Here is a 14,479-nt window from a genome sequence, read left to right as displayed (position 1 = left end):
CAGCTGTGCGCGCTCTTTTGTACATTGCCATCACTACTCTGATCAACCATTCCTCCACTCCTAACTTCCTCAATGCCCATGTCACTGCTTCACGTGGAACCCTATCGAATGCTTTCTCCAGATCAACAAACCCAAGAAACAGCTTCTTCCTCTTCTCCATGTACTTCTCCTGCAACTGCCTCACAATAAAAAGCGCGTCTGTCCTTCCTCTTCCTGGCATAAATCCAAACTGCATTTCGTTGATCTTCACTTTCTTCCTTATCCTCCTCTCCAACACCCTTTCCAATACCTTCATTCCATGCTCCAATAACTTTATCGCTCGATACGAGCCACAGTCCAGAGGGTCACCTTTCCACTTGTATAGAGGGACGAGGGTACTCAGTTCCCAATCCACTGGAATGCGGCCTTCTTTCACCACCAGATTGCAGTTCTCTGTCATTCTCTTCACACCCCAATTTCCCGCTGCCTTCAGCATATCTCTCACAACTCCCGTCGGCCCACCCGCTTTTCTACTCTTCATTGCTTTTATCGCTTCCTCAACTTCCTTCTCGGTTATCTTCTCTGCCGGTCCTTTTAGACCGATTTAGACTCATTGGAAGAACTAAAATAAATCATTAAGTAATATAATATCCCATTTGGGTGCAGAGAGACAGTTTGATTAAAAAACGGACACATTACACTTCACGCACAATGGCCCCAGGTTCGGTGCTCCGGGCCCGATGGAAACAATATGGCTTCCAATTGCAAGTTGTCGCTGCTCTCAGTATATAGGGACTCTACTCAAACCCTCTTCCCCCTTTTCACCCAACTCTGCTCCCCATCCCAATCCAAAATAAAACCCGATGGGTCCCCGATGTAAACGAATATATAATTAATAATCACAACAAATACAGTTGTACAGTCTGAATCCATTGAGGATGAAGATAAACTAAACTAGAACGGCACTCAGTAGAGAGCATACCTCCGCCAGGTGAACAGTTTACGTTTTGTATCTCAGAGTCGATCAGAAAATCACAATACAGAATCACATTTAATCAAAATCATCCGTCCACAACTTTTTGAGATATCCTGCTTTGTATCGTCCCCCAATGGTGAAGAATCACTTTAAAAATTCTACAAGCCGGATCCGAATCTTCACCAAAATTGAATCAATTCGTCCTCGTCACGCACACAACCTCTCCACCAAGTTTCATCCAAATCCATCCATAACTTTTTGAGATATCCTGCTATTTATCGTTTTTGGCCATATCTCTCAATGGTGAAGAATCACTTAAAAATTTAAATAATTCTCATATCCAAATCCATATTCAGATCTTCACCAAAATCGAATCGATTCATCCTTGTCACACACAAAAACTCTCCACCAAGTTTCGTCCATATCTGTCCATAACCTTTTGAGACATCCTGCTCTATGTTGGTTTTAGCCCTATCACTCGTGAAGAATCACTTAAAAAATTAAATAAATCTCATATCCATATTCATATTCATATCTTCACCGAAATCAAATCGATTAGTCCTCGTCTCACACACACAAACTCTCCACCAAGTCTCGTCCAAATCAATCTGCAACTTTTTCAGATATCCTGCTATGTATCGTTTTTGGCCCAATCTCCCAATATACGAGACGGATTTATGGAAAAAGGCCATGTATAAGCTTCTTGGTGCATTTTTGGGTAAACGTTGGGAACCTCACTTTTTAACATAATTAGGGTATGCTGAATTCGATTAACCCGGTTCCCAGGCCGAATTTTGAGGGGGTTTTTCGAGTTTTGAATAAAATGCTGAAGACCTTGGGCATTGGTGAACTCACAGAGGAGACAATCAAATCTGCAGAAGCGTTCGTCTGCAGAATATATAATGTGCACAGAACAACCTCTGTTGATTCAGCACGACATATGTTGTTCTCCAAGACTGGTAAACCAGAAGCAATGTCACCAACAAGTGATGTTCTTCATTTCCATTTGATGCGAGTACACTATCAAGCCATGGTATGGAGAAATGCTCATTGTTCCATACCTGACATCCCTGCACCTGTGGAAATGGGATGGAAACATGGTGATTCAGGAGTAGAGCCTATTCTGATGTCACCGAGGCCAATCCCAGAAAGTTGCCTCAAGATGATTTGTTGTGCATGCCAGAAGCAATGCAAGACTCGACACTGCAAATGTCACTATTCAGAGTTGAGGTGCACATCAATGTGTGCCTGTCAGCAACAGAGTGATGATCAGACCCCTTGCATGAATTTGATGTCGATTGGCAAAACAACATGTGTGACATTCCTGAATGTTTGTGCTTCATGGCAATGTATACTTAATTTTAGAATAAATTGTTGTATGAAACATTGTCTTATTAAAACCATATCCCATTTTATAGTGTCCAATTTCAATATCAGTTGGAATGTCTCTTTCAATATGTCGCCAACCATAATATAGACTAGATGGATTTATGAAAAAGGCCATGTATAAGCTTCTAGGTGCATTTTGGGGTATAAGTTGTAAAGTTAAAGTAAAAGAGCTGCATGTATATACATGATATATAAATGCTTGTTCAAATAAATTATCCAAAAACGGCAATTTGGCGGCCATTTTGTTTATGCTAATTAGAAGGTCAAAAGCTCAAAATTGGGCTTGGGAACCTGGTTAATCGAATTCAGCATACCCTAATTATAATTACTAGGGCATGCCCGTACTATATATAAGCTAGGACGTGCCCGTACGTGGGTGCCCGTTCCTTGCCAAAAAAAAAAAAATTTGTGTAGGGGTGTGTGTGTGTAAACATCCTAGGGCGTGCCCGGACGTGGGTGCAAAAAAACATGCGTGCAAACAACAACAACAAAAAAAAACTTTGAAACCACGTGGCAGTAACGACCACAGAACCCCCCCCCCCCTCTATTTACATGAATGGTTTGGTCCATTCGCAACAACCACAGAACCCCCCCCTCTATTTACATGCAATGGTTTGGTCCATTCGCAACGCCAAAGCGAACGGCGAACGGCTAAATCGCCATAGCTCGGTAAGTACTTGTCCGATTAATTTCAAACCTTGAAAAGGCACATCCTCGGGTCCCCAGCAATATACCTGGCAAGTTTAAAGTATATCGGACCCGTGGTTGTCGAGAAACAGCGGTCACAGACAAACATACAAACACACATACACACATACACACATACACACAGAGATTAATGGAATTATTATAATTATGTTAAAAAGTGAGGTTCCCAACTTTTACCCAAAAATGCACATAACATTCACATTTCTCAGAAATCCGTCGAGTCGACAATGGCGAAGAATCACTTAAACAAGTAAAGACACATTCAAAGTACACCGCCCCCATGCCAAATAATTAAATAACCGAAAGCGCGGCACCGGCGCCCGCCAATACCGCAGTGCAGCTCATAGAGAGTGCACTGGGAGGGAGAGGTGTACAATAATTGATTGATTGATCAATTGCATAATTAAAATCAATAAAAGATTATCATAAAATATTTTCTGAATCAATTGGCTAATAGCATAACTAAACAACTCGCGCTTCATCCGAAGATGTATCTTTTAGAAATTTAAAAATAAGTCATTAATAAAAAATGTAATCATTAATTGATTAATCAATAAATAATTAATCGATTAAATGATTAATCAATAAATCAAAAAATCCTTGATAGCCACATCACTTGGTCACTGTCATGTCCAAATATTAGTTTCCTAGCTCAAAAGGTTCCTGAGATATTGGCCAAATGAGAAAGAAAATAAATAAATGATGAATACAACAACAACAACATGCATTTTAAAGGCCATTTTCCCTGCTAAAGTGGGGGTTAGCCTTAATTGGGCAAAAATAAATGATTAATAATGAAAATAAATAAATAATAATCATTAAAAAATTTAATTATTAATAAATTCAGTCATAGAACACATAAACCACCACCATTTCATCAGAATCTGTAACCTTAAAAAAAAAAATTTTTTTTGCCATAAATCGAATAATTAAATAATTAATCAATTAATTGCTTAATTAATAAATCAAAAATAGCCTTTGCAGCCAAATCACCTGGTCATTGGCATGTCCAAATATCAGCTGCCTAACTCAAAAGGTACCTGAGTTAATGGTCAGAAGAGAAAGGAAATTTGATTAATTAAATAAATACTTAATTAATCGCTAATAATTAAATAACTCCTAAATTAATTGATTATTCAAAAAACAAAAAATACCGTTTTTGAGAAAGGACTTGCTCACTATTGTGCCGAAATTTCAGCTTCCTAGCTCAAAGGATGGCTGAGATATAGCCCGGACAAACAAGAAAGCAAGAAAACAAACAAACAAGTACAGATACATTCAAAGTACACCGCCCCCATGCCAAATAATTAAATATCCTACAGCGCGGCATTGCCGGGGCGCCTCCGGCGCCCGGCAATACCGCAGTGCACCTCACAGAGGCTGCATTGGGAGGGAGAGGTGTACACTAATTGATTGATTAATCATATAATTAAAATCAATAAAAGATTATCACAAAATATTTTCTTAATCAATTAGCTAATAGCATAACTAAACCACTAGTCCTTCATCTGAAGATGTATCTTTTAGAAATTTAATTAAATAAGTCATTAATAAAAAATTAAATTATTAATTGATTAATCAATAAATAATTAATCGATTAATCAATAAATAATTAATTGATTAAATGATTAATCAATAAATCAAAAATATCCTTGATAGCCACATCACTTGGTCACTGTCATGTCCAAATATTAGCCTCCCAGCTCAAAAGGTGCCTGAGATATTGGCCAAATGAGAAAGAAAATAAATAAATGATTAATTAATGAAAATAAATAAATAATAATCATTAAAAAATTAAATTATTAATCAATTCGGTCATAGAACACATAAACCACCACCATTTCATCAGAATCTGTAACTTTAAAAAAAAAAAAAAGTAGTCATTAAACGAATAATTAAATAATTCATTGATTAATTGATTAATTAATAAATCAAAAATAGCCTTTGCAGTCAAATCACCTGGTCATTGGCATGTCCAAATATCAGCTTCCTAACTCAAAAGGTGCCTGAGTTAGTGGTCAGAAGAGAAAGGAAATTTGATTAATTAAATAAGTACTTAATTAATCGTTAATAATTAAATAACTCCTCAATTAATTGATTAATCAAAAAACAAAAAATACAGTTTTTCACAAAGGACTTGCTCACTATTGTGCCGAAATTTCAGCTTCCTAGCTCAAAGGATGGCTGAGATATCGCCTGGACAACCAAGAAAAGAAGAAAACAAACAACCAGAGTGAAAACTGAGTACTCCCTTTCAGCGTGCGTCACTGCCGAGCCCCCTTCGGTGCCCAGCAATGACGATTTGCAATGCCTGGAGATGGCATAGGAAAGGAGCGGTGTACAACAAACAAGAAAACAACCAGAGTGAAAACTGAGTAATCCCTTTCAGCGTGCGTCACTGCCGAGCCCCCTTCGGTGACCAGCAATGACGATTTGCAGCGCCTGGAGATGGCATAGGAAAGGTGCGGTGTACAACAAGAAAGAAAACATCCAGAGTGAAAACTGAGTACTCCCTTTCAGCGTGCGTCACTGCCGAGCCCCCTTCGGTGCCCAGCAATGACGTTATGCAGCGCCTGGAGATGGCATCGGAAAGGTGCGGTGTACAATAATTCTAGTAGCGGGATCCGAATCCGATTTTCTTCACCAAAATCTAATCATTTAGTCCTTGTGACATATGCTACATCTCTGCCAAATTTCGTCTGAATCTGTCCACAACCTTTTTGATATATCTTGTTCACAAACAGCCCAGCCCGAAGTGGAGATCGGTTTCTGAGGTTTGGGACATGGAATGTAGGGACAATGACAGGGAGATCAGGAGAAGTGGTGGAAGTATTGGTCAGAAGAAGAGTGGACATATGTTGTGTGCAAGAGACGAGATGGAAGGGAAGTGGTGTGAGAATGGTGAAGGGTAGGCAGGGACAGAAATACAAGTTTGTGTGGCAAGGGTGCCTGGAGGGCGTGAATGGTGTTGGTGTCCTGTTTTCTGAGGAGTTTGTAGACAGTGTGGTGAGTGTGACTAGAGTGAGTGATAGGTTGATGATGGTGAAAATGGGTCATTCCATGTCAAATCATCAAAGAATCTGCCGTCATCTCTCAGATTTTTGTAAAACTTTGGGAACCAATTGGGACCCATGAAAAACGGCAAGAACTCAAATATTTTTGCTAACAGCCTCTTAATTAGTGAGATACAGACTAACGAACTTTGGACTAATTAGCGCGACGTCGCAAATTCAAATGGCCATATCTCTAAAAGTATAACACCTAGAGAGCTGGTTTTGGTGTCATTTTAAAGGTATTTTCATGCCCTATGAATTTGTCTGGGCAACATTTTCCTACCTCCAACCACAAAAAGTTATCACAAAATATAAACTTCAATTGTGAATCCCCAACAAATGTATCCTTCAAATTTCCTCAAATTCATCCCAGAGGTACCTTATGATGTCAAGAAGCTTCCACATAAATTTTGTGATGGGCACTCCAATAGTTTCTGAGATATGAGCAATAATGTACATGTACGTATGGCATATAGGTTCGAAAATCAGCATTTGTAATGTATTATACAATCAATAAGTGAGTTCAAGTACACAGTGTTCACTAACCTGACTTAGGCTTTCAATTTCCTCTTCAATGCAGCAACAGCAGCACTTGTTTCTTTCTTGGAAATACAATATGTCCTTCCAGTTGCAGTGGTTGGTTCAACAGTAGTAAGCACATCCTGGTAGTCAATAGTGAGAGGGTCTGCTGGTTCCGGAAATGTATATGATGGGGATGGTCCATGTGGATGGAGGAACTTAACATCCACCTCATGCCTCTCTGGGGTATGTTCCATGACACATGCAACCCACCAGTGACCATCATAATCCACTGTAACATAACCAGTTATGGCTGAGACATTGTGATCGATCATCCCAGGTGTAAGTTTCACATGTTCCTTTCGTTCTTCGGCTGAGAACGAAAAGGCTCGAACTGTGACTTTTTCCTTAGACACAGGAACAAAGCAATGTAGCTTTAGTGTACCTGGGATTGTGCGGGTCTCTTCGAATCTTGCTTTGAGTAGTTTTGATTCTTGTTCATACTGTTCTGCTGTTGCAAACTGGCAGTTGACATTTGCAATCTCTGAATCAGCAAATTCAAAAAGTTGGCGAGGAGTGATGATCTGTTGATCATATGGTCGTTGGAGACTGGCTTTAGCTGCTAACCGCTTAATTGTCCCGCCAACTCCATCAGATGGTCCCTTCCCATGCGACGTAGCAAAAAAGTGCCATTCAGCTGGGACACCGAAATCCTCTTCATGGAGGCATAAATTGCTGAAGTTCTTCCGATTCTTGTACTGGGCTGCACATCCGTCGGAGAAGTAGCAAACCTTTTTAGGGCGCTGTCCAAATTTGGTGGTTAGGAATTGAAGGAACAGTTTTTGGAACAGATGAACTGCCACGGTATCATGAATGTTGCATTCTGATATGATGGCAAAATTTATGTGTTGAGGAGTTTTATCTTGCATGCTTTGCCGATAGTAGCACACAAACGGGTGGATTGTGGCCTGCAGGTTGTTCCAATGGAATGACTGAGATGCATCCTGAACTACAAAACTATAGTTCTCCGCAAAGTCTGCAATGACCAGGAACACACCAGGCTCAAGTGTATTCTTCAGATTCTGTAGGTAACGCGACTGCTGTTTGGCAATGAAACTGTGTGGTAACAGTTTCTGAAGGCTGCTTTGGAAAGAATCCAGAAAGTCAGCAACTGTCTGAACTTTCGTCTCAAGGTTCGACCGATCAGTTGATGTCCACTGTTTATACTGCACCTGGTCGATCATGTTCTCTTGCATATATGTTTCAAGCTTATCTCGAAGACCCGCCATTCCGGGACACTCTGAACACTTGCCAAAAAAACACTCAATGCGAGGTGGGTTGCACTGAATAGCTGCAAGACAGTGACTGTAGTCTTTAAACTCACCACCGGTCACAGAATCCAGTTTTGCTCCAGTGAACATGAGCTTTACATTTTGATGTGTTGTGCAAACACAGACCGAGTGTGTTCCACTTGATCCTGCTAGAACACACTGCCTTGGACGGAGTTCAGCAAATTTTGAAAATCCAATCTTTACATTCGGATGGGCCTCCTTGAAAAGCTCATATGCTTCCTTCAGATTACATAGCACTAAATGTTTTTGCATATGTTGCTTTTTCCCATTGACTAGAACAGAAACAAAGTCTTTCATGCCAGGCATTTGTCTGCTTATGGTCTCTGACAAGTAGAATTCCCTGACCTTTTCCTCAATTTCCTTTGAAATCGCTTTTCCCGTCTTTGGGTTAGGCATGGTGAGAATTCCTTGTTCTCTGACCAATGCCTTTGCTTTCCTAGCCATGTAGCTTGACACATCAAACTCCTCTGTGATCTCAGCAATTGTCCAGCTTTTTGGCAGAACAGTCAGCACCTGCACTTGTTCACTTTTCTTGGTCGTTGATTCAAACTTGTGCTTGAGTTGTTCTATCATCTCCTGTCCTGCATCCTGGAGTTTGTTAGATGGCAATCCTGTCGCGATTTCCAATTTTTTCTTCACAGTGTCACCGATTTTCTTGGTTTTGGATTTCACATATTTATCTGCAGCAAGTCTCTTTTTTGGAATAGGTGATTCTCCAATCAATCCCAAAGACTCATTCAGTGTATTCAGTTCCATTTCAGGAGAATGAAATTCAAACTCCCCTGAACTGCCTGGTATTGGTGATTCACCTCCACCATCATTGTCCTCACTACTGCTAATAGCGCTGCTGGTCACTGGTAATGGTATTTCACTCTGAGTCTCTACCACACCTGGTTGCCTTTTTGCCAGTTTCTTACGACACTGGGTACAGATTTTCTGTGCACTTTGCAGTTTGAGGCTTGGATGAGCGGCTATGGCTTTTTGGCTAACAGCTCTCAAGCCAGACGACTTTGGTTTTTCATGAGCTCCAAAGGGATTGCAGCAGGATTTCTGCTTCAAGATGAACTTTTCCTTGGCAGTCGTCATTTTTCTGCAGCTCCTTCAGAAGTGAACTGCCAATTTCTGTTGGTGGCAGGCCTAAGCATTACACTAAGCCAACTTGGACTTTCCCTGGGGATCTTAGACTGTGAAAGTTGCATCACCTCGAATTACCCACATGGGAAATCCCAGTTGGAATTCCCCAGATGAGAATTCCCCTCAGGCCCAGTTGAAAATGAAAGTATATGATACTTCAAAGCAATTGATGGTTGTTCCCTGTGTTCCCTGTCATGGCTAGGTTAGAATGATTGTATAATACATTACAAATGCTGATTTTCGAACCTATATGCCATACGTACATGTACATTATTGCTCATATCTCAGAAACTATTGGAGTGCCCATCACAAAACTTATGTGGAAGCTTCTTGACATCATAAGGTACATCTGGGATGAATTTGAGGAAATTTGAAGGATACATATTTTTTGGATTCACGATTGAAGTTTATATTTTGTGATAACTTTTTTGTGATTGGAGGTAGGAAAATGTTGCCCAGACAAATTTATAGGGCATGAAAATACCTTTAAAATGACACCAAAACCAGCTCTCTAGGTGTTATACTTTTAGAGATATGGCCATTTGAATTCGCGACATCGCGCTAATTAGTCCAAAGTTCGTTAACCTGTATCTCACTAATTAAGAGGCTGTTAGCAAAAATATTTGAGTTCTAGCTGTTTTTCATGGGTCCCAATTGGTTCCCAAAGTTTTACAAAAATCTGAGAGATGACGGCAGATTCTTTGATGATTTGACATGGAATGACCCAAATGATGATTGGAAAGCTCTTGGTGAACATCATCTCATATGATAACGTCATATGCTCCGCAGGTTGGTCGGAGTGATGAAGAGAAGGACAAGTTCTGGTGTGCGATAGAGAAGCTGATGGAAAACGTGAAAGATGAGGAAGTTGTTGTGGTAGGAGGAGACCTAAATGGACATGTGGGAAGGAGTATGGATGGTTTTGACGGAGTTCATGGGGGTTACGGATATGGTGTGAGAAATGGAGAAGGTGAAAGGATTTTGGAGTTTGCTGATGGAGCTGATTTGTTGATTTGTAATACTCAGTTCCAGAAAGAGGATAATAAGCTTGTTACATACACGTCAGGTGGGTCGACGACAACCGTTGACTACCTGATGGTGCGTAGGCGAGATAGGGGGCACCTGCGAGACACAAAGGTGATCCCGGGGGAGGAGGCTGTTTCACAGCACCACTTGATTGTCTGCGACGTAAGGGTGAAAGGTGCGAGGAGAGCTCGGCGGGTGAAGTACCAACCGAGAATGAAGGTGTGGAGGTTGAAAGAGGTGACAGTAAGGGAGGCATTAAAAGAGAGGCTGAGTAGGGTCGAGGATGATGTGGTTGAGCTTGAAAGTGGTTGGATGTCAATGAAAGCTAGTCTGTTGGGAGCCGTTGGTGAGGTATGTGGATGGACAAAAGGACCACCGAGGCACTCGGAAACATGGTGGTGGGATGATGAAGTTGGAAAGAGGATTGACGAGAAGAGGAAGAAGTTCAAGGAGTGGCAGAAGGCGAAGGGTACGGGAGCAGAAACAGCAGAGCATGAAAGTTATAAGGCAGCCAGGAAGGCTGCAAAGAAAGAGGTAGCAAAGGCGCAGGAGGCATGTAGGAAAATGTTCGGAGAACGCTTGGATTCGGAAGAGGGTCACAGAGCGGTATTCAGGATTGCAAAGCAGATAGCGAAAGAGAGGTGTGATGTGATGGGGGTGAGCTGCTTGAAGGATGAAGTGGGACAAATCGTTGTCGACCCAGATGGAATTAAAGGAAGATGGAAAAGATATATGGAAATGCTGTTGAATACAGAGAATGAATGGGATGGCAACATAGAGAGTAACCCAGTTTTAGGACCGGCAGAGAAGATAACTGAGAAGGAAGTTGAGGAAGCGATAAAAGCAATGAAGGGTAGAAAAGCGGGAGGGTCGACGGGAGTTGTGGGAGATATGTTGAAGGCAGCAGGAAGTTGGGGTGTGAAGAGAATGACAGAGATCTGTAATCTGGTGGTGAAAGAAGGCCGTATTCCAGTGAATTGGGAACTGAGTACCCTCGTCCCTCTATACAAGGGGAAAGGTGACCCTCTGGAGTGTGGCTCGTACCGAGCGATAAAGTTATTGGAGCATGGAATGAAGGTATTGGAAAGGGTGTTGGAGAGGAGGATAAGGAAGAAAGTGAAGATCGACGAAATGCAGTTTGGATTTATGCCAGGAAGAGGAACGACAGACGCGCTTTTCATTGTGAGGCAGTTCCAGGATAAGTACATGGAGAAGAAGAAGAAGTTGTTTCTTGGGTTTGTTGATCTGGAGAAAGCATTCGATCGGGTTCCACGCAAAGTATTGACATGGGCATTGAGGAAGTTAGGAGTGGAGGAATGGTTGATCAGAGTAGTGATGGCAATGTACAAAAGAGCGCGCACAGCTGTAAGGACGAAGGACGGGAACAGTGGTGAGTTTGAGGTGAAGGTGGGAGTGCATCAGGGGTCGGTACTAAGTCCACTACTATTTGTAGCTGTGATGGAGGTGCTGGCTCAGAATGTAAAGGAGGGTTTACCCTGGGAGTTGTTGTATGCAGATGATCTGGTGTCGATTGCGGAAAGTATGGATGGACTGAAGGAAAAGATGAACACGTGGAAGGAATGTCTGGAGACAAAAGGTCTGAAGGTGAATATCGGAAAGACGAAGGTGATGGCAAGTGGTAAAGCATGTGGTGAGGTGGAAAGAACTGGGAAGTGGCCCTGTGCTGTGTGTAGGAAGGGTGTCGGAGTGAACTCCATTCAGTGTACAATGTGCGCTGAGTGGGTTCATCAAAAATGTCGTGGTCTGAGAGGGTCATTAACCAGTGTGGCAGCTACATTCAAATGTAATGTGTGCACAGAGGGAGCTGCAGATGGAGGAAATGTTGAGTTGGATCTTGGAGACGGTGTGAAGCTGGAAGGTGTGAAAACATTTTGCTACCTCGGAGACATGCTGAATGGAGAAGGTGGATCAGACTCGGCAACGGTTGCTCGAGTGAGATGTGCATGGAAGAAGTTTCGGGAATTGAGTGGCGTGCTGATGATGAGGGGAGTGTCGTTGAAGCTGAAGGGAAAGGTGTATGCTGCATGTGTGAGAAGTGTTATGATTTATGGGAGCGAGACATGGGTAATGAACGTAGAGCAGCAACGAAGGTTGGAAAGGGTGGAAATGCGAATGGTTCGACGGATGTGCGGAGTATCGTTGAGAGAGAGGAAGACAAATGATGAATTGCGAAAGATGATGGGAATAGAGCCTGTGATTGATGCTGTGAAGAGGAACAGGTTGAGATGGTTTGGTCATGTGTTGAGGAAGGATGAAAGTGACTGGTTGAGAAGAGTGATGGAAATGAATGTAGAAGGAAGTAGAAGACGGGGAAGACCGAGAAAGACTTGGCTAAAGATGGTGGAAGAAGAAATGCGGGCAAGGGGGTTAACAAGGAGAGATGCAGAAAATAGGGCAAAATGGAGAAGATTGTCATGGGGACCGCAAGGCTAACCCCCGCTCTAGCAGGGAAAATGGCCTTTTAAAATGCATGTTGTGTTGTTGTTGTTGTTGTTCACAAACAAACGGACAGACAAACAGAGAGGGGTGAAAACATAACCTCCATCCACCTTTGGTGGCAGAAGTAACTATAAAGAGCAGCAATGATGAAAAGGTACAAAGCTGGAAATTCAATTTCATTAAAAGAACTAAAAAATAATAATAGTAATAAAACTTGTTCGGAAGTCACCAATTCAACCAGGAAGAGGAAGCACCAGGGGTGTGTTCAGTTACTATTACTAAGTTTCTTGCGGAGCGCTCGCCAAGCGGCTTAAGCACTCAAGCAAGAACTGCAGTCAAACCCGTTGGTAAGGAACAGCCGGCTTGGCAAGCAACAGCTAGCCGCTTGGAAACTGAACACACCCCCGGATAGGCATGACAGATACGGTCGGGGCCCGGGGGTCCAGTCCTTCATTTATCGACTTGCATTTCATCACAGACGAGTCTCGTCACCCCTGCTGTTCACATAAAACACAGAAGAAATACACAAAATGCCGGGTGGGCTCTTCCACGAGCTTCGATCACGTATAATTAATGCTGAATCACCGCGTCGTCCCGATGGTGTGACCGGAACCCAAATGGGATTGCGAAGTGACCACATCGACCGGAATGCTGCATTCCTGGAGGATATGTCAGCAATCAAGAGTACCCACCATTAGTTTAGATTCATAACTTTTTTTAAAGTAGAGCATATTTCACCCGGTGTCGATAAAGTGTACCCACACCGCTCACCTGCCGCCGTGAGAAGCATGGCGCCGGCGGGAAGAGTCGAGCAACCAGAGGAAATGATTCCGTGAAAGGCAGAACAGCACCAACAATGCGAGAAGCGAAGCTGGAGAAAGAGCTTAACTGCAATGGGAACAAGCTCACAAAGTTCGACTCATCGGACTAAATGCCCAGGCCTCTGAAGGACCGCGAAGGACCCCGTAGGTGGAGGACCTTAAAGGGCGGTCCGAAGCGAGCCTGATCAACATTGCGCTAAACCTCACAACAAATCATCTGCATGAAATCTTGAGGTAAATATATTGTATTATTGATAGAGTTTACAATTCACTGTGAACAATTACCACGTAACTTTGATATTCCAGTCAAAATATTCCGTTAAAAGTACCCTGGCAGTATTTTCGGGCGATACGATGACAGCGCGTAGTAGTGAGGATCATTTGAAAAGTGAAATCGCCCTGAAGGTTGAAACTGCATGAAAAAGTGCCTTGAAATCACAATTTTTTTCCACGGGGAAAGAGGGATGATTGTTGGAGAGGGAGGACGTGCGCGCAGCTAACAGCTGAGAGGGCTGATGGAGTTATGAAGGAAACGAGGAGGATTTCAGGAGGTGGGAAGGATAAGGGATTTAGTTAAACTAGGGCATGCCCGTACTATATATAAGCTAGGACGTGCCCGTACGTGGGTGCCCGTTCCTTGCCAAAAAAAAAAAAAAAAAAAAAATTTGTGTAGGGGTGTGTGTGTGTAAACATCCTAGGGCGTGCCCGTACGTGGGTGCAAAAAAACATGCGTGCAAACAACAACAACAAAAAAAAACTTTGAAACCACGTGGCAGTAACGACCACAGAACCCCCCCCCCCGGCCCCCTCTATTTACATGAATGGTTTGGTCCATTCGCAACGACCACAGAACCCCCCCCTCTATTTACATGAAATGGTTTGGTCCAAAGCGAACGGCTTGCGGTGTTTGGTAAAGAAATCGCCATAGCTCGGTAACTACTTGTCCGATTAATTTCAAACCTTGAAAAGGCACATCCTCGGGTCCCCAGCAATATACCTGGCAAGTTTAAAGTATATCGGACCCGTGGTTGTCGAGAAACAGCGGTCACAGACAAACATACA

At 42.4% G+C, this 14,479-nt stretch overlaps 1 protein-coding gene across 1 annotated transcript in view; it reads right to left on the bottom strand.

Annotated features, from left to right (window-relative positions):
* PSMD1 (proteasome 26S subunit, non-ATPase 1) overlaps positions 1 to 13,567 on the bottom strand; it is a 398,075-nt gene extending 384,508 nt beyond the window's left edge. Inside the window, exon 1 of the mRNA XM_078784439.1 lies at positions 13,368 to 13,567. Coding sequence (XP_078640565.1) covers positions 13,368 to 13,386 — 19 coding nt within the window. The 5' untranslated portion in view covers positions 13,387 to 13,567. The remainder of the gene's footprint in view (positions 1 to 13,367) is intronic.
* Positions 13,568 to 14,479: the final 912 nt, after the last annotated feature.

This window comes from Myxine glutinosa, chromosome 9 (assembly GCF_964187855.1).
Source record: "Myxine glutinosa chromosome 9, kmMyxGlut1.1, whole genome shotgun sequence".
Classification (NCBI taxonomy): domain Eukaryota; kingdom Metazoa; phylum Chordata; class Myxini; order Myxiniformes; family Myxinidae; genus Myxine; species Myxine glutinosa.
This window is presented reverse-complemented; position numbering and strand designations above follow the sequence as displayed.